This window comes from Pelodiscus sinensis, chromosome 1 (assembly GCF_049634645.1).
Source record: "Pelodiscus sinensis isolate JC-2024 chromosome 1, ASM4963464v1, whole genome shotgun sequence".
Lineage (NCBI taxonomy): Eukaryota > Metazoa > Chordata > Testudines > Trionychidae > Pelodiscus > Pelodiscus sinensis.
Window position 1 is genome coordinate 69,680,537 of NC_134711.1, and position 26,297 is coordinate 69,706,833.

General features: G+C 40.2%; 1 protein-coding gene across 12 annotated transcripts in view; it reads left to right on the forward strand.

The window, feature by feature from the left end:
• The window catches only part of NAV3 (neuron navigator 3), an 812,431-nt gene that overhangs the window by 774,232 nt on the left and 11,902 nt on the right, over positions 1-26,297 (forward strand). For 6 of the 12 annotated variants that reach the window (XM_075932274.1, XM_075932261.1, XM_006118491.4 and 3 more), the window contains 11 exons: positions 944-1,027; positions 3,269-3,380; positions 10,301-10,422; positions 10,985-11,005; positions 12,162-12,334; positions 15,323-15,388; positions 16,866-17,019; positions 19,774-19,948; positions 22,736-22,833; positions 25,076-25,171; positions 25,406-25,574. In XM_075932274.1, coding sequence (XP_075788389.1) covers positions 944-1,027; positions 3,269-3,380; positions 10,301-10,422; positions 10,985-11,005; positions 12,162-12,334; positions 15,323-15,388; positions 16,866-17,019; positions 19,774-19,948; positions 22,736-22,833; positions 25,076-25,171; positions 25,406-25,574 — 1,270 coding nt within the window. The remainder of the gene's footprint in view (positions 1-943; positions 1,028-3,268; positions 3,381-10,300; positions 10,423-10,984; positions 11,006-12,161; positions 12,335-15,322; positions 15,389-16,865; positions 17,020-19,773; positions 19,949-22,735; positions 22,834-25,075; positions 25,172-25,405; positions 25,575-26,297) is intronic. The other 6 variants (XM_075932283.1, XM_006118495.4, XM_075932255.1 and 3 more) reach the window with 3 other exon arrangements.

Sequence of the window (26,297 nt, forward strand, 5' to 3'; positions counted from 1 at the left end):
AAGTAAAAAAACAACAAGTGTCTTTATATTAAAACAGTAGAATAAGATTATATTATGGCTCTCTACACATGTCTGAGACTTTTAGAAGACTGTTGCTGTATTAGGGTATGTCTAGACTACAAGCCTTTTTCGAAAGAGCTCTTTCGAAAAAGCCTTTTTGAAAGAGATCTTCTAGACTGCCACAAGACTTTCGAAAAAGTGTTCTGCTTTTTCGAAACAGAGCACCCAGACAATCTGGACACTTTCTTTTGAAAAAGCCTTGTTTACATTCAAGAATGCCTTTTTTTTAAAGAGCTCTTTCGAAAAAAAAGGCATTCTTCCTCATAAAATGAGGTTACCGCTGTCAAAAAAACCGCCACATTGTTTTGATTTAATTTCAAAAGAATACGACGGCAGTCTAGATGCAAGTGAAGATTTTTCGAAAAAAGGCCACTTTTTTTGAAAAAAACTCTGTTGTCTAGACATAGCCCTAGAGAAACAGACAAAGTAATATCTAAAAGACACAATCTATAGTCTGGTTCCAAGGACTCTTTGAGAGCTTTGTATATGGGATCCTGATAGCTTAGGGCTTTTCTTTAAATTAGAGTGCTTGAGTTCTTCTGTTGATATTTTCAGTAATGGAAAATAATAATGTCAGGAGAAAAGTTCTCTTGCACATAGTGACAAGAAACACAAATCATAGTTAAATGTCTTGAAGGTTTCAATTTAAGAGCTGCAGAAGATAAAAACAAACCTAGAAAATGAAAAATGCCATGGCAGTTTGGGTGAGGTGGGAGAAACAAGGAAGTAAAGTAGGAAGTACTGAGTGGAAGAGATTACTGATTTTGTTTGGCCAGCCAGAACACATGAATTATATCTTTTATGTATGTAAGATAGATGCTTTGCTCAGTCCATTTAAGATCCTAGCAACATTTAAAATGTTTTGTTTCTGTTTCTTTCACAGGCTCATCTAGTAGCAGCTTTTGAAAAGAGCTTAGGAAATATGACTGGTCGACTGCAGAGCCTAACAATGACAGCTGAACAAAAGGTATGTTTACAAAAGCAATTGCTTGAATGTGGAACATAGTCAGCAGAATATTTTAGGGTTTGTGTAAATTTAAAAAAAATGAAAGAAAGGACAGCTGTGACAACAGGACAAACACATCTTTCTTTCCTGGCCATTGCAATCAAATCTTCATAAAGATCTATAATAATTAAATTTTGCCACATTAGATTTGCCCTAACAGTATCACAGTATGGTTTGAAGATAAAATCTTTCATTTCCAGATTTTAATTAAAACATTTGTGACTCTTGGTTTAATCCATATGGAAACATTCTTCAACAAAGGCTCATCATAAACAATCAGAATATTTCATTCCAATCCAACAACATTGTCAGAATACTAAAAATTTGGCAAAAAAAAAAGGAATTGAATTGAGAAAAAATGACCCAGGTGGAAGTATGTTTGAAGGAAACCAAGCTGTTGACTAACAGACAGATTGGTTTTGATTTTGCTAGTTAGGGGAGAAGGAACATCCAAGCATAATAGCCGTTGTATTTAATTAGAAGCATGGTACCATCTAAAGGAGAGGATGCCTTAGGGCCTGATTTTGCCAGGTACTGAGCATCATGATCCCATCCAGCAGAGCATTTTCTTAACGTTAAGTATTTGAGTATTCCTCCTAACTACAATGGACTGCACACAGTTTTAAAGTTTACTGTGTACAGCTTGAACCTCTAAAATCTGGGACTGTCTGATCCGGTGACATCCAGACCACAGATATTGCTGGACCAGTGAGCTCCAACTGGCCAGGTTCAGAAGCACATCCCGGGTTGGGTTGGTGCAGTGGGGAGCAAAGCCCTGGCTGGGGCTGGTGCAGTGGGGGGCTGGAGGCAGTGGGGTAAGTGGCAGGGAGCGCTGCCACAGCCAGGAGCAGTGTTGACTGCTGTGAAGGGAGTCTTGACCTCTCTTGGTCCAGTACACTCTGTGGTTCGGGACCACTCAGGGTTCCAGGGTGCTGGACCAGGTCCAACCTGTCCTGAAATCCATAGTTGGACTGGTAGCGGGGTGCTCTTCACCTTGCAAGACAGAGCTTCCAGAAACAGATTCTGTTATCCTTACCCATACCCTGAGAAGACCCTTACTCAACAGGTATTCCTTTTGGGCCAGACTGAATCCATTGCACACTGGTAGGCAGTTATTCACACAAGTAGCTCCACTGAAGTCAGTGTAAGTAGTGGTTCATTGTCTGACCCTCTTTTGATCAAATGGGACCATTTGCAGAGTGAAGAACTATTCTCTGTGAGTAAGGGTGACAAAACTGGCCCTTATGTATCTTACATATCTTTTTGTGACTTTTTTATATATTAAACAAATAGTTTATGTAAACACATTTTAAAAAAAATCTTTTATAAATTCTAGTTTCCCCTCAGTGGGCCCCCTATACAGAAGAGATTAAATGGTGACATTGAAACAAATCAACTCATAAGTGAACTCGTTTTCTCAGACTTGAGAGCATGTTTTGCCCCCTTTCCTCTGCCATGAAGTTAAATTCCTTTAGTAGTTTTAATCCTCATTATATAAAACCAGAGTTTGAAGGATTGATTCTTAATACAGGAATAATAAAACTAGCTTTAATTAACATTTACTGTGCATTCCAGTGTAGAATTTATTTCATGGCAGTGGAACAATGTCTTTCTGTTAATTGCACAGATATTTTTGTTGAGCAGGTTTTTGTGCTTAACAATTTATGCACAATTTAGAGTTTGATATGCAAATGGGGTTGAAATTCATGCATTAAAGGATGATCTATCAAGTTCAGGGGTGCAGAAAAGAATATTTGATATTTTTGTCTATATAATGATTTTTGAATATTGTAATAAATGTTCACAGGAGAGCCTTTCTCAGATCACCTCTTCAGTGATTTTTTCATAAGATTTATACATTAAAAGTCCAGAAGGGATCATTGTCTGACCTCTTGTATATCACAGGCAATAGAATTTTCTCAAAATAATTTCTAGAATTATCTTTTAGAAAAGCATCCAATCTTTTATTTAAAAAAAAAACCTTATTACACAGCATTTGAATTCACCTAAATGCAAATGAGAGTATAATAATTGAATATAATATTTTGAAAGACACTGTAAAGTATATCTGGGATGTAATTTAACACTTGTGAAACCCCACTGACTTCAATTTGATAACTGATGTTTTGTAATTTTTTTTATATTGCAGAAAAAACATTTTTCCTTGGTTATATATTTTGAAACTCTCTGTTGTTCCCACAGGAATCTGAACTTATAGAACTAAGAGAAACCATTGAAATGCTGAAAGCCCAGAATTCTGCTGCACAAGCTGCTATCCAGGGAGCTTTGAATGGCCCTGATCATGCCCACAAAGGTATAATTTTGTCACTGTCAAAATAAGTACTAATTTGTTTCCCAGAGAAAAGCTAAGCTGCTCATTTTCTGTTATTTTGGGGGCAGTGTGGGTGTGTCTAGACTACAGGGATTTTTTCGAAAAAACTTCCTCAGTATCTAGACTGCTGCCACATTCTTTCGAAAGTAAATCGAAAGAATGTGGCAGTTTTTTCGACTGCGGAAAACCTCGTTTTCTGAGGAATAACATCTTTTTTTGAAAGTGCTTTTTTGAAAAAAGGTGCTATGTAATGCTAACTGTGCTTTTTCGAAAGAGAGCATCCAGACTGCCTGGGTGCTCTCTTTTGAAAAAGTGGCTTGCTTTTCTGAAACTACTAGTTATAGTCTAGATGCTCTTTTTTGAAAGAGGCTTTTTCGAAAGATACTTTTGAAAAAACCTCTTTAAAAAGAGGCTCGCAGTCTAGACGTAGCCTGTGTGTGGCAAGGATAAGAGAATTCTGAAGTCAATGTTTGCCATAATTCTGGTGTTTCCACAGCTGGAAAACTTGCATACCTCATGTATGTGCCACCCAATTCCTGGAGCCCTGATTTCTCAAAAGTCAAATGATCAGGAATCAGTTGCCGAGTACAGAAAGTTAACCCTGTAGGTATAAAATACATTCAAGACAGTAGTAAAATGTCAGAAAAAGTATAGCAAAATGTGACCTGAAGTTAGAAATCCATTCTAAATTGCTGAACTGAATGTTGTCACACCTATGATGTCAGCATTGGATTGATCAGCAGAACAGACAATATGAAGAAGGTGCCAGCTCAACACAGTGAATCCCAACTGCAGAATCCTCTTTTTGTTATCATTTAGGGCATGTCTACACAGCAGGGCTTAACTCGAAATAAGCTTCGCAAATAGAGCTACATCAATTGCATAGCTTATTTCAAAATAAGAAGCGTCTACACAGCACTTATTTTGAAATAGAGCACTCTTCCTCCAACTCCCCTTATTCCTCCTACAATGAGGGTTACAGGAGTTGGAGTAAGAAGTCTTCCAGCTTGACAGTATTTTGACACTATGTCAAAATAACTGCCTGATGTGTAGACACGGACTATGCTATTTTGAAATAATGCTAGTTATTTCAAAATAATGTTGTTATGTAAACAAAACCTTTGACAGACAGCACATAAAAAACCATATATTGCAAAGGTACGTGGTATTATTCATGTTATTAAGCAATAGCCACAAAAAGAAAAACTAGAGAAGACAGTGTGACTTTTGCTAAATGTCATTGTTTGTTTGTTTTTTAATTAGCATTATTTATCAGCAAGACTGTTTTACTAAATGTCTTCAATACAATGTAGTTTAATTCAAGAAAGTACCATTTCCAAATTCCTTTTCAAAGTAATTCCAGTATTGTGGAATGTATGCAAGGAGCATATTTTCTGGTAATTAGAGTATGGCTATTAGAGACTTTAAAAAAAAGAAACTAAAAGCTTCACTGACCTATTATCCAATTCCAAACTTCTTCCCCTTCCAGGTATTTTATTTTATTTTATTTTATTTTATTTTATTTTATTTTATTTTATTTTCAATAAATTACTGGTTGTCAATTCCTGGATTGGAGTGTCAGTAAATAGCATCTTACTTCAAAATCCAGTTCAGCAAATGGCCAAATATTACCCAGACCCTTCACACAACAGCCCTGTAAGAAGTGAGGGCTTTGAAAAATTGTCAAGATACTGAACTATAACATAGTTAGGCCTCAGTTCTGGATAAAGATCTGTTTAAATGTAAGGGTCTATTTTCATGGATTGCTGTCCAGGATTGGCACCTCAGTAACAGAAACTCTGATTAAAGAAGATGTTTAAAATTCTGCCTGGGTTTATGAATGTGAATAGCCCATTAAGCGGGTCTACTTATTTTCTGAAATACCTTGTTGAATCAGGGCTAGAAAACCATCAATGCCTGTTTAAAATACATAAGAATGGCCATACTGGGTCAGACCAAAGGCGATCCACCTCCTGTTGCCCATTCCCAGGTTGGGGACACCATTCCTGTCCACCCTGGTTAGTAGCCATTGATGGATCTATCGTCCATGAATTTATCAACCTCTTTTTTGAATGCTGTTATGGTTTTGACCTTCACAACATTCTGTGGCAAGAAGCTGTGTGAGGAAGAGTTTCTTTTTGTTTGTTTTAAACCTGCTACCTATGAATTTAATTTGATGATCCCTAGTTCATGTGTTATGGGAACAAGTAAATAGCTTTTCCTTATTCACTTTTCCACAACAGTAATGATTGTATAGACTTCTATCATATCCCCCATCAGTTGTCTCTTTTCCAAGATGAAAAATTCCAGTGTTATTAATCTCTCCTCCTATTGCAGCCATTCCATACCCCTAATCACTTTTGTTGCCCTTTTCTGAATATTTTCCAGTGTCAAGATATCTTTTTTTTAGATGAGGTGATCACATATGCCCACAGATGTAGGCATACCATGGATTTATATAGAGGCTGTAAGATATTCTCTGCCTTATTCTCTATGGGTATGTCTACAGTAACCCCCTAGATCGATCTAGGAAGGCTAATGAGGGTGACCGGAATTAAAAATCAAGCCCGGGATTTAAATATCCCGCGCTTGATTTACATGTTTTCGGCCAGTCGCCATTTTAGAAATTGACTAGCCCGAAATAACTGCCCTAAACGTCTACACGTGGCAGTGAAACGGGATTCTGGAATAAAGCCCCTAAATCGAATTAGGTGATGTGACAGGGTCAGGCCAGGGATCTGCTGCAGAGAAGGGGAAAGGCAGCCCAAAAGGGGAAAAAGCCCTGTGAGAAGAAGCAGAGAGCTGCAGCCCAATTAGATGCAGCTGGGAGGGAGCTGGCTCAGGCAAATTGGGGCCCTCTGACTCCTCTGCTGGCTGTCTGAGGGCCTTTAAAAGCCTCAGCAGTTGGAGGCTGAGGAGGGAGAGTGAGAGGATGAAAGGAAGGTGGTGGAGAGACAGAGAAGAAGAAATCAGAGAGAACAATTTTGACCAAGCACTAGGTAAAGGCAGCTAGGGAGGGAACCTGATGGCACCTGGCTGGGCTCCCTACCATTGAGACCTGCTGCAAAACCCCAAACTTGGGGGCTAAGAGGAGGAGACCTACCCAGTGGTAGTTTGGGGAAGAGGGGCCCTTGCCACAGTGGTAAATCTCATTCCACGAGGAATACCACCTAATTCAATTTAGGGCTTTATTTTGGAATCCTGTTTCACTGCCGCATGTAGACGCGGGCAGTTACTTCGGGCTAGTCAATTTCTAAAATGGCGACCATCCGGGAACATGCAAATCAAGCACGGGATATTTAAATCCTGGACTTGATTTGCAATTCCGGTTGCCCTCAGCCTCCCTAGATCGATCTAGGGGACTAGTGTAGACGTACCCTATCACTTTCTTAATGATTTCTAACACTCTGTTTGCTTTTTTCACTTCTGTTGTACATTGAGTGGATGTTTTTAGAGAACTATCCACAGTGATTCCAAGACTGTGTAGAGTGGCAACAGCTAATTCCGTCCCCCTCATTTTATGCACATAGTTGGGATTATGTTTTCCAAGATGCATTACTTTTCATTTATCAACATTAAAATTCATCCACCATTTTGTTGCCCAGTCACTTAGGTCATGTCTACACTTGGGGAGAAAGTCGAACTGAAATACAAGTCCAGCTACATTAATAACATAGCTAAAGATGATGTACCTAGCTTGACTTACTGCAGGAGGTCGATGGGAGAAAATCTCCCATTGGCTTCCTTTACACCTCGCAACGCCATACAGTACCAGGGTTCACAGAGATACCATCTGTAGTCAATTTAGTGGGTCCTCACTAGACCTTCTAAATTGAACTCCAGAAGATTGATGTCCAGAGTGTTGATCTATAGGTAAGTATAGACAATGCCCTAGTTTTGTGAGATCCTTTTGAAACTCTTCACAGTCTGCTTTGGACTTAACTGTCTTGAGTAGTTGTATATCATCTGCAAATTTTGCCACCTCTCCAGATCATTTATGAATATGTTGAATAGGATTGGTTTCAATATGGACCCCTGCAGGACACTGATAGTTTCCTCACTCCATTCTGAAAACTGACCATTTATTCCTTCTCTTTGTTTCCTATCTTTTTAACCAGTCATCAATCCATGAAAGGACCTTCTCCCATGACATCAATGATGTAGATATTGGGATAGAGAGCACGCTTATTAAGTTTGCAGATGATACCAAACTGGGTGGGGTTGCAACTTCTTTGGAGGATAGGGACATAATTCAAAATGACCTTAGCAAGTTAGAGAAATGGTCAGAGGTAAACAGGATGAAGTTTAATAAAGAGAAATGCAAAGTGCTCCACTTAGGAAGGAACAATCAGTTCCATACATACAAGATGGGAAGCGACTGTCTAGGAAGGAACATGGCGGAAAGGGATCTAGGGGTCATAGTGGACCACAAGTTGAATATGAGTCAACAGTGTGATGCTGTTGCAAAAAAAGCAAATATGATTCTAGGTTGTATCAACAGGTGTGTTGTAAGCAAAACTCGTGAAGTCATTCTGCCACTCTACTCTGCACTAGTTAAGCCTCAGCTGGAGTACTGTGTCCAGTTCTGGGCGCCACATTTCAAGAAAGATGTGGAGAAATTGGAAAGGGTACAGAGAAGAGCGACAAGAATGATTAAAGGTGTGGAGAACATGACCTATGAAGCCAGTCTTCATGAACTGGGCTTGTTTAGTTTGGAAAAAAGAAGTTTAAGGGGGGACATGATAGCGATTTTCAAATATCTAAAAGGGTGTCAGAAGGAGGAAGGAGAAAATTTGTTCCTCTTGGTTTCTGAGGACAAGACAAGGAGTAATGGACTTAAAGTGCAGCAGGGGAGGTTTAGATTGGACATTAGGAAAAAATTCCTAACTGTCAGGGTGGTCAAATATTGGAATAAATTGCCAAGGGAGGTGGTGGAATCTCCCTTTCTGGAGATATTTAAGAGCAGGTTAGATAGACATCTGTCAGGAATGGTGTAGACGGAGCTTGGTCCTGCCTTGAGGGCGGGGGGCTGGACTCGATGACCTCTTGAGGTCCCTTCCAGTTCTATGATTCTATGACAGCTTACTTTGCTTAAGAGTCTTTGGTGAAGGAACTTGTCAAAGGCTTTTTGTGTATCTAAATACATTATATCTACTGGATCCTCCTTGTCCACTTGCTTGTTGACCTCCTGAAATAATTCTAATACATTGGTGAGACAGAAATCATGTTGATTTTTCCCCAACAAATTATGTTAATCTATAACAGGGGTGGGCAAGAGGCTGCCAGTGGGCTGGATCCAGCCCGCCAAGCCACCGGATCTGGCGCGTTGCCGGAACCCTTAGGCAGAGATCAGTTCACGTTTTAAAAAGCCAGCTGTTCTCTGCTCTGGATGCCTGGGGAGGGAGGAAGGGGACTTCTCATGCTCTTCCCGCTCTTCCCGCTCCTCCCCCCCCCCCCAACAAAATCTCTTAGGTCCCATTGGCCAAACTCTCAGTTTTCAGACAATAGGAGCCAAGAATTGTTGCTGAGAGAAGGGGCAGTATAGGAAGCCTTCTCCCTCCCTACTCATCCCCCCTTCCACTTCCCCTCCCTCTCATGCCTGGAGTAGAGCCACGTGGTGCAGCGAGTAGCCTGAAGCAGACAGTCTGCCACAGGTTTCTGCTGGTAAGCGCCTCTTAGACAGAGCCTGCCTCTGGCACCCCAGCCCTTCCCTTCCCCAGCCGTCTGTCCCGCTTCCACATCCCCAAACCTTCTGCCCCCTCCTGAACCCAAACCCCCTCCCAGATCTGGCACCCTAGTCTCCTGCCCCAGATCACAGTCCCCTCCTAGCCTAAGTCACATCCCAAAACCCTGTATCCCAATATCCTGCCTTAGATCACAACTGCCTCCTTCACCCAAACTCCCTCCCAGACACCATTCTCCCTGCTGTACTCCAATCCCTTACCCCAAGCTCCCTTCTGTACCTAACCTCCATCCCAGACCCCTGAATTCCTCAATTAATATCCTGGAAGAGTGAAGCCCTCAACCACTTTCAGAAATCTTGGAGTGGCCCCCCATCAAAAATTATTGTCCACCCCTGATCTATAGTTCAACCAATTTTCCTGATACTGAATTTAGACTTATCACCTCTAGAGCCCTATTTAAATATTGGCATCAATTTAGCTATCCTCCAGTCATTTGGTACAAAAGATGATTTAAAGGATAGGTTATAAACCACAGCTACTAGCTCCGCAATTTCGCATTTGAGTTCTTACAGTACTCTTGGGTGAACACCATCTCATCTTGGTGTCTTATTACTATTTAGTTCATCAATTTGTTCTAAAATCTCCTCTAATTACTCCTCAATCTGGGGCAGCTCCTCAGTTTTTGTTACCTAAACAGAATGGATCAGGTCTGGGAATCTCCCTTAAGTCCTCTGTAGCCATGAAGACCGATACAAAGAATTCATTTAGTTTCTCCGGAATGATCGTATCATCCTTGACTGGTCCCTTAGCATCTCTATCATCCAGTGTTCCCACTGGTTGTTTATGGCTTCCTGGTTTTGATGCATTTAAAATAATTGCTATTAGTTTTTGAGTTTTTGTCCAGCTGTTCTTCATATTCCTATCTGGCCTTCCTAATTACATTTTTATACTTCATTTAACAGACTTTGTGCTGCTTTCTATTCTTCTCACCAGGATTTAACTTCCACTTTTTATTTAAACAAAGCAATTTTTTACCTTTGATGTAGTATGTGGTTTTGGGCTGCTTTAAAGAAAGAAGGTGCTACATAAATGCAGGTATTGTTTTAATATTGAAACTAGATTCCGTATCGCATGAGCAGATGGCTTATAAGTATTTTCTTTCTTTCTTTCTTTCTTTCTTTCTTTCTTTCTTTCTTTCTTTCTTTCTTTCTTTCTTAGATTTGCGTATAAGACGACAACATTCCTCAGAAAGTGTTTCCAGCATCAACAGTGCCACAAGCCATTCAAGCATTGGCAACAGTAATGATGCTGACTCCAAGAAAAAGAAAAAGAAAAACTGGGTATGGGCTGAGCAAGTTTAAAGTCGTTGCCTAGATATTATGTAGCTTCCTCATTCCTGAATAGCATAATGGCCTATTTCATCCTTGTGGGGCCAGAGAGATATGGAGCAGTTCATACCTAATTACACTGTGCAATTACTGGCAAGCCAAAAAAAATGTTGCTTACTAGTGAGTAATTATTTATGTCAGTTAGGATCATTTAAAACAGATATTTAACATTAAAATAGCAGCTATGATAAAACAAATGACTGAACTTTGATAACATTGTTTTAATTTTCTTTAGTAAAATGGATTGTCTCAAAAACATTCTAGAACAATGAGCTGAAATCTGTTAATAATTCAAACAGTGAAAATATACAATATTTAAAGAAGTAAAGCTTTTCAGTCAAGCAAATCACAAAGATATCACACAGTATAACAGTTTTGTTGAAATATTTTCTATTCATAATAAGAACATATGCTTTTGTTGTTTAAAAAATGTTTATGCAGGTAATATTTTAAAATACTCACCAGCCTTCATTCCCTTGATTTGTAATTCCCCACTCTTTCATGTTTCTGCAAGGTGAACTCTAGAGGAAGTGAGGTGAATATAAACCATGGAAAATTTGGCATGCATTTATAAAGAAACCTATCTTGGCATGATTGCTATTCATTTTGGCAGTAGGCTTTTGTACCTTCTAAAAACAGATTATCCTGTATGTCTTCTCAGTTTGTCTCTATTCATTTTAATCTTAAAGTTTAAAATATAGAAAGGGGGAGTGTAGCCAAAATCCATTTCTTTCTTGTTAAAAATCATGAGCTGGAAAGAACTTAAATAATATTTCTTTGATCAGTGGTCACACTCCCCGCTCTTCAATTATACCATTGAAGTAAAGTGCTTAAGTGCCCTACTGTTTTGTAGAGGGATCAGTTTGTCATCAAGCTTTATATAATTTTCAACAGAGTAATTTTAGTATTTTCCTAATATCAGTTACTCTTCTGAATAGACTAATCTGTCAACGAATGGGCTAATTACAATGTGAAAAGTCACTGCAAAAAAACTGTTGTCCTATTGGCTCCTGAAATAAATGGCTCTTTGGCTATTCTGTCCCTTCTTAGTAGTGGATAAGAGCTTCTAGAGAGAAAAGGCAATGCTTGTACATATGAAGAACTTGCTACTTTAAACAAACCTGCAATTAGAAATACATATCTTTTGGCTAATGTTCTTTTCAACAGTAACTAAAGGTCAAACCTTACATCACAGCTTAAATTCTCTTGCTTCTGATCCTAACTGTAGCAAATTACATGTTGTATAGTTCTACAATTCAAACTCTTCATACACCAATAAATTTGCAAACCACCTTAATTGGATTTGTCTTATACTTTTAGCATTTGATATCAGCAATGTCTACCTGTAATCTAGGTACAAAGTGGTTATTTAAAACCAGTCACCTTGAAGAGAATGCCATGGAAATGGAATTCTACAGGAGGTTTATGGTTTTAAATGAGCACCCCCCAAAGCCATGCCACATGATCCTGCATTTTTTCCATAGCATTCAGTTTGCGCTGCGCTGAATTAATAAAAAAACACTGTATCATAACTTTAGAGATACTGTGTTGCATATGTTAATACCTTGCTTCTGAATACTGACCTCAGGCAGTGGCTAGGATGGCATCTGCAAACTAACGCCTCAAAACATAAGCTGCACAAAGCCAGTTAGGCAAGAAAAGTAATTTTTCCGTCTTTCTCTTTTCTTCAGCTAAGAAGTTCATTCAAGCAGGCCTTTGGAAAGAAAAAGTCCACTAAGCCTCCTTCCTCACATTCTGACATAGAAGAACTCACTGATTCATCTCTCCCATCATCACCCAAATTGCCCCACAACTCAGGGGACTGTGGAACATCAGCAATGAAACCATCACAGTCAGCGTCTGCGTAAGTCTGTTTTCACTATTGTTCTTACCAAATATCTGGACTGTGAAAAAGACCCCTTAAGCTTGGCTAGTTCTGACTCGGTAACTATAACCAACATCCGCAACCTTCTCCTTTCTCTCTCTCTCTCTCTCTCTCTCTCTTTCTCTCTCTCTCTGTCTCCGTCCATTATCTTCTCATTCTGATAAAAACCTGCACTCCCATGTAACCACTGTTTTCACAATGGAAACAACTGCAGGGAAACAGTGAGACTTTGGAGAGAGAGTGGGTGGTAGGAAGTGACCCAGGGACATAGTCTTAAGATACCCCTGGCTATTGAATGTCCTATTAAGAGCATCAGCATCCAACATCCAGGAGTAACTTCAGGCTGTCTTCCTCGGTCACTTCCAACCACCCACTCTCTCTCCAAAGTCCCACTATTTCCCTCAAGGTTGTAAAAGAAAAGGAGAGTAATTGAACCTTCAGCCCCATTATGCTCTTTCTCTCAGGGTGCATCTACACTCCACCATTATTTCAAGAAAACTAGCATTATTTTGAAATAACAATGGGAGTGTCTGTCTACACAGCCATTCTGTTATTTTGAAATAATTTCAAAATAATGGATGGCTTATTCTGAAATCTGTAAACCTCATTCTATGAGGAATAACGCCTATTCCAAAAGACAGCCACTCCATGACTTACAAACACACTGACTTACCACCGTCTGTACTTACGACCAACCTCCTGTTAACCCCATTATAATATTTTCGAGTTGAGAACCATGTACATCAAGTCTTTCAAACAGCACGGGCAGTGCCTTTAAGGGTATTTCCGACTTACAACCAAATCAAGTTATGACCAGGTGTTTGGAACGTAACCTATTCGTAAGTCGGGGACTGCCTGTAGCTATTTCAAAATAAAGATGTGTACATGCTCCACTGCTGCTCTTTCAAAATAGCTCCTCACCAGGGCCATTCTAAGTTATTCCTCCCCCATGCCTCCTGGGGCTGTAAGTCGGGATAGCACATCCACATTAGGGAAGCCTGCCTTGGACTAATTTTGAGGCTTCCCTACAGTGTAGATGTGCTATTTCAAAATAAGCTATTTTAGAATAACTATTCCAGAATAGCTTATTTCAAAATACGCATGCAGTGTAGACATACCCTCAGTGAAAAGGCTTGCAGGGTGGGTCTCTCTTCCTGCCCTCTTAAGCTGCTTCTGAGCTATCTGGTTCCCTTTTACACTCTATCTCCAGCTTGTGCATATTCACCAGTGTGGATGGGTAGGCCTAGAATTGCTCTTGATCCCCTTTAGTTCTGGTGCAAGGTGTACACACCCCATCACATGCTCTCCCCCTTGAGTTTGGTATAGGGGCACCATTCTATATTCCTTATTTTCCCCTTGCCCATGTGAAACACATCACTTTCCTGTGGTCCATTGCTGCTTGGTGAATTACCTGGAAACTGTAAGACTGCAAAAAAAGGCATCATTTCATGAGCCTATGGTCTGTATCTTTCATTAAGTTCAGCCAACAGATGGATGCGTGGTCTATTATTAAAAGGAAAGGATTCCTCAAAAATAATATCATAAGGCATCTACAACCCACTTCATAGCCAAGGTCTCCTAGTCAATGACAGAGTAGGATATTTGAAGAAACAGCTTCCTGATAAGGTAAAGAATGGGATGTTCTTCCTCTTCAAAGCCCTACAAAAGTACTGCCCCAAGAATCACATCTATAGTATGAATCATCTTGGAAAAGTCAGGGGTTGAGACAACTGGTTCCCAACTTAGCTGAAATTTTGGCAACTGGAGTGCCTTGTTGCAGGCATCAGATCACTGAATTTTCTTATGCCTTGTGGATAATGGGAATGACAATTGCTGGTACCTGCAGCCATGCAGCTAAAGATAGCGGTGGGAGGTCCGCCAGGAGCTAACCCTGTTGGACTGGATCCAGCTGGTATTTGTCTACCACTTCGCTAGTGTGACTTCAACTGACTCTTGTTTATTGAACCTGATTTTGAGATTCCTCTAACTTTGGCCTACTGACTTCTGTCCTCGGTGGGTAGATGTTATCCCAACTGTGACTCCTACACATCCCTTTCTCCCTTCTTTCTACCTCAGACAGGCCCTGTCACTTAATTGCTTTGAATCTCAGGTTGATTGCAACAATCATACCCTATCCCTGAGCCCAAATTCTCACATCCTGGACCTTTGGTTGCAGGCTTGTTCTGTTGGGATTTCAGCAGGTTTCTTTAGCAAAAGCCCTTGGTATTTCCAAATTCTTCATCAGGTGGATCACATACTGTACCAAATTGCCTTTTGGTGGGGGGTGGGGGACATGCTCATCCCACACCTCATAAAGGAGATCAGGGATCCATCCTGTATGGCTGCCTCCCATACAGTAGTTCAAATGGTGATAATCTTGTCAATACCTATGGCACTTCATGGATGGCAAAAAGGGGCATGGGAGTAACTGATCTCAGTAATGGTGATCCAAGATCATACATTTCCTAAGTATTTTTTTGGTGTCTTACTGAAACACTCCACCAGTACATCCATCTGGAACTGATAGACCAATATTGGTAAGGCCTTCAATTTCAACGGGTCACAAATTTCCCCCACGTAAACCTCATCTGAAGTGAAGTTGGCCTTCTGATCAGTCCGTATCTCTTTTGGTATTCCCTCACATGCAAATTCCTTCATCAGTTCAGTGTTCCAGTGGTTGATTAAAGGGGCGTGGACTTGTATAATATGAGTTTTTATCTCTTTTTCTCATATATAAAATAATGGGACATGTTAATACAGTTAGGCTAAAGTCTGGCAATTTCCATTCTTTAGTTTTGATGTTCTATTTACTTTAAACACTCTAATGTTTTTATATGCCATGAACTACATCTTATTTTCCTTGAAGAGGTTTCTTTTTATTTTTTTTCTGACCTGAGTCTCATGTTCTAAATCATTGTCTCTTCTTTCTTCTACTTGCTTCTGTCTGTCTCATGTACGTATATGCAGGTCATCTCTAATCTGGGCACCAAAGAAAAGACAAAATGGCCATGTGATATACAAGCATAGATCCCGGTAAAAAGGAATGCGAGGCATGGATTGCATATCTAAGTGCAAAAATGGAAGGGTGTCATTTTCTTTTCCAAAATGCATTTGCATGCATTCTGGCAATTAAAAGCTGCTCTCTGTTTCATGTTTGCATACTGGTAGCAATAATAATACTGATTATGTAATGGTTTTCGTCTTGAAAGGATTTTACAAACTTTAACTTTTAGTAGAAATAAAAAGCAAAATAACATTGAGTTGACTACAAGCATTGAGTGGTGCTGAAGTATGTCAGAAACTTCTTGTTCCATATTCTGGCAGTTCTGTATTATGAAATGGAGTTCATTAAGATTGCTAGTCGATTCTGGGACATTTTGTTCTACATAACAGATAAGGCAAGTTGTACCATTGTATAAAAAAGAATCTGGTAACTGCTGGGCTTCACTAGACGTCAAGTGAAATGCTTCTGTCTCTGTATGATGTAACAAGCTCCACTGTAAAAATCAACATTTATCCACAGTTACTACACAGCGATATATTTACCCTGTAATATGCACAAGGAAATAATTACAGTATTGAGAAACCATATATTATCATAGGTTAACTAGAGGTAAATATGGCAGCCCCCATAGGGACTGTCTTTTAGATCATAAGGACAGGGGCAGTATTTTTGTGTATTGCATGTTAGAAAGCACACTGTTGGTACCCTAATAAATAGTATATAACAATAATTTAATTTGACCACCATAGCCCCATTTTGATTACTGCAACCTAGGGAAATCCAAGGGTACGTCTAGACTACCGCGTTTTGTCGACGGAAGTTTTGTCGACAGATACTGTCGAAAAAACTTCCGTCGACAAAGAGCGTCCAGACACACTGAGTTCTGTCGACAAAGCAAGCTGCTTTGTCTACAGAACTCTGTAGTCTGGACGCAATGTTACAGGCAATAACACCTTCTGTCGACAGAGTTCTGTCGACAGAAGGTGTTATGCCTCGTAAAATGAGGTATACCAGCGTCGACAAAACTGCTGAGTTCTGTCGACGTTATGTCGACAGAACTCAGCGGCAGTGTAGACGCTGGTATAGTTTTGTCGACAAAAGTCCACTTTTGTCGACAAAACTAGGTAGTCTAGACACACCCATAGTGACATAGTGATGAAATACAATTCAAGCCATTTGAAGATATAGCCATTGCATGTTTGAAAAACTAAGCATCTAAAAATACAGTATTTTTTACATAACCAGTTTTTTAAATCTCTTTTTCTACCATAGCAAACTAACTAAATTTGAAAGATAAAAAAGAGAAATGATCATTTCATCTGGACATCTTTTTCTTTATTATTATTTAGCAGTTTGAATCCCTTCATGTTGCTTTCATAAAATTCCCTCTCCGTTCTTAGGCTTTACCAGCAGTAGCCATTTCTGTTCTTTGATTTGTAATAATGACACTGAATGTAGGAGCGAAGCTTCCTTTAATCTCCTGCCTCTTTTCCTTCTCCTCTTTAGGATATGTGAGTGCACAGAAGCAGAAGCTGAAATTATTCTACAGCTGAAGAGTGAGCTGAGGGAAAAAGAGCTAAAGTTAACAGACATTCGTCTCGAGGCCCTCAGCTCGGCACACCATCTTGATCAGATTCGTGAAGCCATGAACCGCATGCAGGTCAGTGCAGTGTCATTGGTAATGAGGGTAGTGCTCACTTACAGCATGCTCATTTGGTTTGTAACTCCTTTCCATTATTTTCTTTCAGTTATTTCGGGAACATGAGAATTTGATAGCACTTCCTAGAGAGAGGCTTGATAACTCTAGGCATTATAATGGTAATACTAATACATATTATTTATATTACATTAGCAACTAGAATGTATGTTGCAGGTAGATAGGCAGGAAGACACAATCCTTTAAGGCTTTCACAATCTAAAAATGCTTGGGAGGAAGAGAGATAACAAAAAAGGCAGAGATTAGGAAACTGTTACACAGCTTGTTAACTTACTCCATGGGGGTGGGGTGATATTATTTTTTGGTACATGAACTGTCTCCTCTACTGAACTCTTATTAGTTCCTGATCCAGTTCTTCTCCATAAACCTAAACTATTTGTTTTTATTATCCCTCTATAATTCAGATTTAATTATTACACAGGACCTGTCATGCCCTCCTTCAATCCAGCTTCTCAGCCTACATCTTCTCAACATCTGCTCGCAGATAAAGTCCCCTTCCATCTGCATTAAGCTTTATTCTGTGAGGAAAGGAGAAATTCAGAAAGGAGTACTGGGGCTTAGTGGGCATGCTGGCTATTCCCATCATTACAGTATCCATCTCTGCAGCTACTAGCAGCTGCAGCAATCTTCATCACTGAGCCCTGCTGATTTAGGCCCTATTTATGGTAGCTCCATCTTCCCACTCCTACACCCATATCTGAACATTCAGTCTCCCGACTGCACAAACTATCTCATACACTCTAGCTATGTCTACACTAGCATTTTGTCAGCAGAGGAAATGCAAATGAAGCACTCAGTAGAATTTCTCACACTGTCATTAGAATTTCTCACACTATCATTTGCATAGTCTCTTCTGATCTCTGTTTTGCAGAAGAGCTTTTTGTGGAAAAAACCACAATATAGATGGGGCCTTTTTGCCAAAAAACCCACCCCTTTTGTGTAAGATCCCTTATCCCTCAAAAAAGAAGGTATACAGGATGCCATGTTTCTCCTTCCTAGAGCATTCTTAAATGGGAAACTTCCATCCCACATAGTGCTTCTGGTAATGGAAGGGAAAATAAGTTATATAGCACTACTGTAGTTGTACATACCCAAATCTCCCTAAAACCTTCCCCAAACAGCTTCTCATTACTTATCAGTTCTAACATGGTCCGTGTGGGTACAATGTATTCTTCAAATTGGTGTAGTTAATAATTTAATGTGTGATGGGGATCGTTTGAGATCACATGCTTTATTTTACTACAGCCCCATTCCGAATTTGAACCCAGGCACCTGTTGGCACTTCTTAATGGCTGTGTCTAGACTGGCAAGTTTTTCCACAAAAGCAGGTGCTTTTGCGGAAAAACTTGCCAGCTGTCTACACTGGTCGCTTGAATTTGCGCAAGAGAACTGACGATCTAATGTAAGGTTGTCAGTGTTCTTGTGCAAATACTGTGCTGCTCCTGTTCGGGAAAAAGCCCTCTTGCGCAAATGTATTTGCGCAAGAGGGCCAGTGTAGACAGCTAAAAACTGTTTTGCGCAAAAAAGCGCCAATGGTGAAAATGGCAATCAGGGCTTTCTTGCACAAAACCACATCTAGATTGGCACGGAAGCTTTTCCGCAAAAAGTGCTTTTGTGCAAAAGCGTCCGTGCCAGTCTAGACGCTCTTTTCCGCAAATGCTTTTAACGGAAAACTTTTCCATTAAAAGCATTTGCAGAAAATCATGCCAGTCTAGACGCAGCCAATATGTTTTACCCCTTCTCTTCACTTACCACCATTCTTTTCTTGTTTGGTTTCTTCTATTTTTTGGAGCAGTGGTGGGGGTGTTATCCTTTTTCATTTTTGCTTTTAAAAATGTGATTGAACCTTCATGAAAGTTCCAGACACTTAGCAGAGTGCAGGGGAATATGGAATTAAATCTGATGTTCAAGACCATCTCTTCAAAATAAGCAGTTGCTTTGTACCGTGTTTCATGAAGCGTCTAAAAGCTAGATTTAGCTAGTACCAGGCTGTGCTCAGGATAAGTTTTCATTTGATTATTGTTAACTTGATAATCTCCTGGCACCACAGAGGATTTAGCTAACAAAAAAATCCTGACTGTTCTGATTCATCTGTCACTATATGTTTTCATCAAAAGGGTTTTATTGGCTCTTATATGAACAATACCATGTCTGGAGGATCAAAAACTGTGTCGATGTCAACAAGGGTTATGAAACAGTTAAACTGTCTTATTTTTATTGTTTGGTTTTCATTTCACATCTCCCTTGGTGAAGTCATTGATTCAATGTACTTCTAGCAGCAATGGCAGTGTTCTGTGACTCTAGCAGGACTATCTAGCTGAGAATTTAGTGACCACTTAAATGAAATAACTATTATATAAGATATTTGACAAAGAAAAGTGGCTTTCTGAAGGGAAAATTCTGAGTGCAATACGTCCTATCTGTAGCAAAACTTGAATATTGTGTTGATCAGCAATTATTGATGCAAGAGTAAAAGAGACTATTTAGCAGCTCCCCCCTCATTTCAGCACTGAAGGGGAATCCAGTTTCCACTAATTGTATTGAACTCTTGATGTATTTCTACATGCTGCTACAGAGCTGCTAAACCAGTTAGCTCTTGCTGGTGAGCAGCAAGCTGCCGGAGCAACCCCCCTGTGCTCAATGGTTTTCACAGACAAAAATCTCCCATGTTTTTATCCCAATTTCTTTTTGGTTTAGAATGAAATTGAGATACTGAAAGCTGAAAACGATCGCTTAAAGGCGGAGACAGGAAACACCGGGAAGCCAGCTCGACCGTCTTCTGAGTCTTCAAGCAGCACATCTTCCTCTTCCTCACGGCAATCATTAGGTCTTTCTCTGAACAACTTGAATATCACAGATTCTGTCACATCAGGTGAATCATACACACACACATATATATAATATTCATGTCTTTTCCTTTTATTTGTATCTTGTTAAAGGGCCACCATATTTCAAATGTTCCCTCTGAAACTTCTCATGCATTGGTTTCTACACATAGAGCTCAGATATGCATATGTGTATTTTCACACGGACATCCCAATCAGTTTTGGTGATCTCTTGAAAATTTGGCTACGAGGGTACGAGGTGTACCGGTGGTTCGGAATAGGAAGCCTAGTCCGAACTACCTAGTTCGAGCCCCATGTAGCCGCGCTGCACGGGGTTCGAACCAGCGGGGTTTTAAAAATGGCGGCTCCCCGCTTATGCAAATGAAGCCCGGGAAATTCAAATCCCGGGCTTCATTTGCAAGTGCGGTATGCCTACATTACCCCGCTAGTTCGAACTAGCGGGGTAGTGTAGACATACCCAGAGAGAATAGTAATAGCAGGTAATTTAGCCTTCACACAGTATGCCCCTAGCTCCTAGCAAGGTTTCTCTTGGATTATGTGTGCGATAAGTTGATATGTGATAAGAAGGGCACCATTGCAGAACGGGTGCCAAAGAACTGCTGAGATATGTATCTTTGTGGGACAAATGTGAGAGTAGTTGCTGAAACTTTCCCTTTTGTTTGCAGATGTTGTATTGTTCATTTCCTGTGTAGCCCATAAGAATGCTACATGTATGCAAGGAGGAGGGAACGCTGTTTAGAGTTAGAGTCTAGTAATCTGTTGTGGAGTATTGATATGTAGTCTAGGTTAGGATGACTCTTTTATTTTTTTTCCAAATACAATTGGGTCCTGATCAACCCATTTCCCAAATACAGTAGGGCCAAATCCTGCTCTGCTCACTACATCCTCTAACTGACTTCTTTGGAAATCTCCATGTAGAAAACCAACTAAGATCTAGGTCTACATTCTGAACATTCACACTCTATTCAATATGGTAATATCTGATAATAGATAATCCTACTCTTCCTGCTGTAATCCTTCTGCAATCATGACATACAGTGGCCAAGGAACAGGAGTACTGTCTCAACTGTTAGAATGAGGAGCATAGCACAAGCAGGGAAGCCATTAGTAATGCACATCTGTAGAAAGTATAATGCAATCTCTGGAAGCAATAACAGAGCGGCTAATAATTACAGAGAGAGTCTGGGCAATAGTACAGCTGGGGATGTGCCAAACTGCCTGACAATAATTTGAGTTGGCAGTCAGTCATAGTATCTTGCCAGTCATTGATTACATGGGTATTTGAGCCTCTCTTCTGGTTTAATTTTATATTTTATATGAAAATCAGTATGTTTTTCTTTACATGCCAACCATTTTATTGCCTGGATTAACTCACTCAATTGATGAGGCTGTGTTGTCCCTGGACACTGCATGAAGTGTTTCTTCTATTGCAAACACGTTCAGTCAGTAGCAGGAGGGAAATGTCTGATTGTGTTTTTTTCCCCTACTCTCTGGGAGGAAAACCCTAATATGAGAGCTGAGGTTCTTTCAATAGAATTAAAATGAGAAACTCTTGAATAGATCGTGAAATTGCAGCTCCAGATTTCTTGACTAGGTCTAGAGTTCTATTTAATTAGACACGGGGGGGGGGGGGAACCCTATAAACTATGTATAATTCCATGTGTGCTGGTAAAGCTGATTACTTCTGATTTTAACAACTGACAAAACTAAAAACATATGGAGGAGAGGAAGATCTTATTCAAATGTGTAAACACTGTGCATATCATTTTGCTATGGCAGCAGAGAGCTTGCACATATGGGAAGTTTCCACCATCAAATCTTTTAGGACTTTTGTAGAGAGAAAGTGGTTTATCAGAGGCTCTGGAACTGTGGGTCAGTTAAGCATGCATAGGGGCTGCAACACGTAAGACTAATGAAGTCCTAACTGGAGCCTGCTCCATTGGTGAGGCAAACAAGGATGGGGGAGAATGAAGATTTTGAATGATTCTGACAGTTAAATGCCCCAAAGGCTGGAACCCTTCATGCTATGCTAAAAAAATCTTTGTGAGGAAAGGGCAGTATGGGTTCCTTACAGGAATGTTATAAGTCTCAGCATCAAACAGGAACCCCATAGAAGCAGCTGGTGAAGAGGCCAGTCTAGAAACAGATGGCTAAGGGAAGGTAAAGATTCTCTCTACCCCCAGGATCTCTGTGAAGACCCAGCATTGCAACCCCATCATCAGCAAAGAGTCCAGACACAGAGTCCAGACTGAATCCAAAGCAGTTTCTTGGGCAAGTTCCTCTTTCTTCTGATTAAGGAAGTTGATGACACAAAAAGAACAAGGGAATGCAGCTCTAGAAGCTGCATCACGAGGAAAGAGGGACTCTTCCATGTAACTATGCTTCTTAAGCAGAAGGTGAAATCTCTTGGAAAGGGAAAACCCAATGGGTTTATGACAGTAAGTGTTTTGGATTCAGGATTTGGTGTTTTTCAACTGATAGTGTTTTAAAAGGCAAGGTGAATAGCCAAAGATAATATGGATTTAAAACTATTTTGTCTCCAGGGTAGTTTTGAATATACTGAAAAAAATGTTTTGTCTTTACCTGAATGTATAGGTCCTCAGCTCAGGATACACACTATCAAAGCTTATTAGGAATGATTGCCTTCAGCAACTGACAAATCATTACTTTTTTATTTAAAATCGTAATGGAAGAGAAGTAGCCCTTAAAATGATCATTCCACAACTAGGCTTTTCTTAGGAAAAGACTAAAAGCTGATATCCCTTCTCATATTAATCACTTTCTACAAAACATTTTTGCTTCTTGTGTTGTAGATATTCTACTAGATGATGTCACAGATGGAGCCCTCCACAAAGAAGGTCACAGTGTTAAAATTATAGTCACCATAAATAAAGGCTACAGTCGATCCAAGGTATGTTCATTATCAGGCAGTCCTAGAATCATAGATATAGTAAATATCACCACTAGAGCTGGTCTATGTGTACAGCTTACAGTCAGGAATTGAAAGTCAAACATTCTCTTTGTCTTCTATCTTCTCTTCCCAATTTGTATCTAATCCAGGCATGGTCAAGTATATTCCCCGCAGCCTTATGTATTGTGGCCCATATGAAGACTCAGCTAGATTACTAGTCCAACTCAGTTTAAGTGGTATTGCCTATCGTAGGGGTGGGCAAAAATATAGTAGTGGTTCACCAGGCTTAGCCCCATTATATTTACCTGCACAGCCACAGGTGCTGGTGATTGCAGCTCCCATTAATCATGGATTGCTGTTTCCAGACAATGGGAGCAGCGGGAAGCAGCACAGACTAGGACACGGCTTCCTTCAGCTCTCATTGCCTGGGAAAGGAGGTCTGCAGCCAATGGGAGCTGGGATCATCAGCACCTGTGGCTGTGCAGTTTGTATCGACTACATGATTAGTCGATAAGGGAAGAGCTCTGTCCTGGCTCACGCCAGTCCAGGAGCTACCCCTGCTGTGGCTCTGCAGTTTAAATGTAGTAGGAACCAGGCGCACAGCTCCTAGTACGTTTAAACTGTAGAGCTGCAGCATGGGGTAGGTTCCGGACTGTCGGGACACAGCTGGACTGCTTCAGCGGTGCATTTTAAATGTAGAAAGAGCTGTCCAGCTCTTACATTTAAAATGCAGCCCCGGACCAGCTCACGCCAGGTCTGTGAGCTACTCCCACTGCGGCTCTACATTTTAAGTGTAGTAAGAATGGGCGGCCCATGGCCAGCCTGGGCCACCGCGAACAGGGCCAACACAGGCTGCTGTGGACAGGGGCTGCTGCTAGAGCAGCCTCTGCCCACGGTGAGCCTTGGCCCACTGTGGGCAGAGGCTGCTTCGCAGCAACCTCCCCTGCCCCCTTCACCAGGCTGCTGCCTATGATAGAGACAGCAGCGCAGGGCAGGTGGCACCAGGGAGATGGTGCTGGGGGGGAACCAGCTTTTAAGATGGCTCCCCCCAGCACCAGTTCCTGTGAGGTAACATAGTGAGGCAGCAAGGGGGGATGTAGCAAGCGAGTAGTCAAGTACTCAACTTGACTATTCGCTTACATCCCTATTTCAGATGGGATTCTCTTTCAAAAAAAGCTGCTCGTTGTAAATTAAGTGTAGCACTTGGGATCCTGGCAAGTTGCAAGTAGACTTCTCACTTATACAAATTTGGGATGTCTGACCTAATCAAGTTTGAATGATATTCTCATGATGGAATGTTTTATGTTCCAAAATCTTTTAAATAGAATGTAACATGTATTTGTATTTGGTGAGTCTTTATTTTTATCACTCAGGTTCCACCACAGATCTACATCATTTTTTGCTCAGATGCTCCCAAACAACTGAACTAAAAATATTAGCTTGATGTTACAAATATTAAGATTGTTTCAACAATAGATTTCTTAAAGAAAAAAATTAGTATGACTACTTTGAAAATAGGTGACTCAGTGTGAAAGGAACAGGAGTTTGCCCTGGCACAATTCAATATTTTTATACTTCTAGGCCCAGATCCTGTCCTGCAGTTAGGCAGCTTAGTACTAACATATGAAGTAAAGGCCAACCATTGGTGTTTAGCTCATGCACAGAACCCTAAATACGGGAGAAAGCTTAGAGCACTGTAGTACCTTACCTTATTTCCATCTAAACAACAATATTATAAAAGTAATATGCAGACAATAGAAAGATTGAATAGTAAGATTGAAGTGCCCATCTTAACATTACTTATATAGGCTGAACCTTTCTAATCCAGCACTCTCTGGTCTGGCAGGATTTTAGTTTGCTGGATGTTCATTTATCATGGGTGTGGCCAAGTTTCCCATGAACCCTTAAAGTTTGTTTATAGCCACCAGTCCTGGCTCTCAGTGTTCTGTGCTGTTACTTAGCTCTTATTTAGCCCTAAATGTTTTCTAAGAGCCCAGAAAGCAGTGGAAGTATTGGTGATGCTGCTAGACAATATTGACCACCCATGGTTTGGCAAATTCTCTGGTTTGGCACCAGCCGGGCCCCAATGGTGCCGGACTAGAGAGATTCAACCTGTACCTATTTTTATATGTTAACTAAGTTGTAGTGTTAAATTTTAGATATATTTGAATGTGTGTGGAAAATTGATTTCCTCCAGTTTTAGTCCAATTTGGGAATTCTCTTTCTTTCTTTCTCTTTGTAGGATCAAAAGACGCAGGCATATTTGATAGGATCCATCGGTGTTAGTGGGAAAACCAAATGGGATGTTTTAGATGGAGTAATTAGACGTCTCTTTAAGGTGAGATATCTAAAAGTTGGTTAATCAGTTAATTACACATTTTTTGTCTTCCATAAATTCTCATTATGTGTATAGTTTTGACTTTTTTATATAATTGTGCTGCTCTGTAAGGATTAGATCTGAGTCTTCTTTAAATGTGACTCCACCCCACATTTAAGTATGTATTTTAATAATGTGTCTCACATGATATGACCATGCAAAACTTTTATGGCTTGTATGTATGTATAATTTTAGGAATACATCTTCCGAGTGGATCCAGCTAGTAGCCTGGGTTTAAGCTCTGACTGTATTGCTAGCTATTGTATAGGAGATATAATCAGATCCCATAGCTTGGAAGTGCCTGAACTGCTGCCTTGTGGATATCTCGTTGGAGATAATAACATCATCACTGTGAATCTGAAAGGTAAAACCACAACTGTTTACGCAGATGTTTTTCTGTTCTTTGCTGCATCCCTTCCACCCCCTGCATTTATCATTTAAACATAACCTTTTCTCACCTCTCCCACAAAAGGAGGCATTTTTTTCATGTAAGCTCTTTGTGTGCATTAGCATAGTACTTAGCAGATTCAGGCATCTTGGTGCTGCAGAAGTATAAATATTAAATAGTACTAAAACATTTCTCTTCTCTTGCTGACTTTAAAATCACAGCAAAGAACAAATTTCTTTAATAGGGGCCAAGGATTTTGTTCAGAAATGTTTCTAAGCCATCCTGCTCCACAATAGGCACTTTAAATATTTCAAAGAGCAGTAGGGTTTTTCTGTGCTGGCGGCCTTCAAAAGGACTTTGTGTCATTTAATGTGATATCTTTCTGCTGGTAACCCTTGCTGCTGTCACTTTGACCTTTTTATCTTAAACACCTTTAACATTTGAAACACACATCTCTGCCTCACTGAGCCTTCTCTTCACATTTACTTTGATTTTGTTGCTCCCACCTCACTACTCATGGTGATGGTGCTGCTGCTGTATCATCTTGTTTGCCCCTTAGGACATATCTGTGCAATTCCAATGGTATTTTAACCCTGGTGAAGGGATTGTATTAGATAGGAGCATTTGCCTGCTCTCAGCATGGCATGCATGTCAGCAGACTCCATGCTGAATTTATGTTTATCTTAGACATCACCTTGA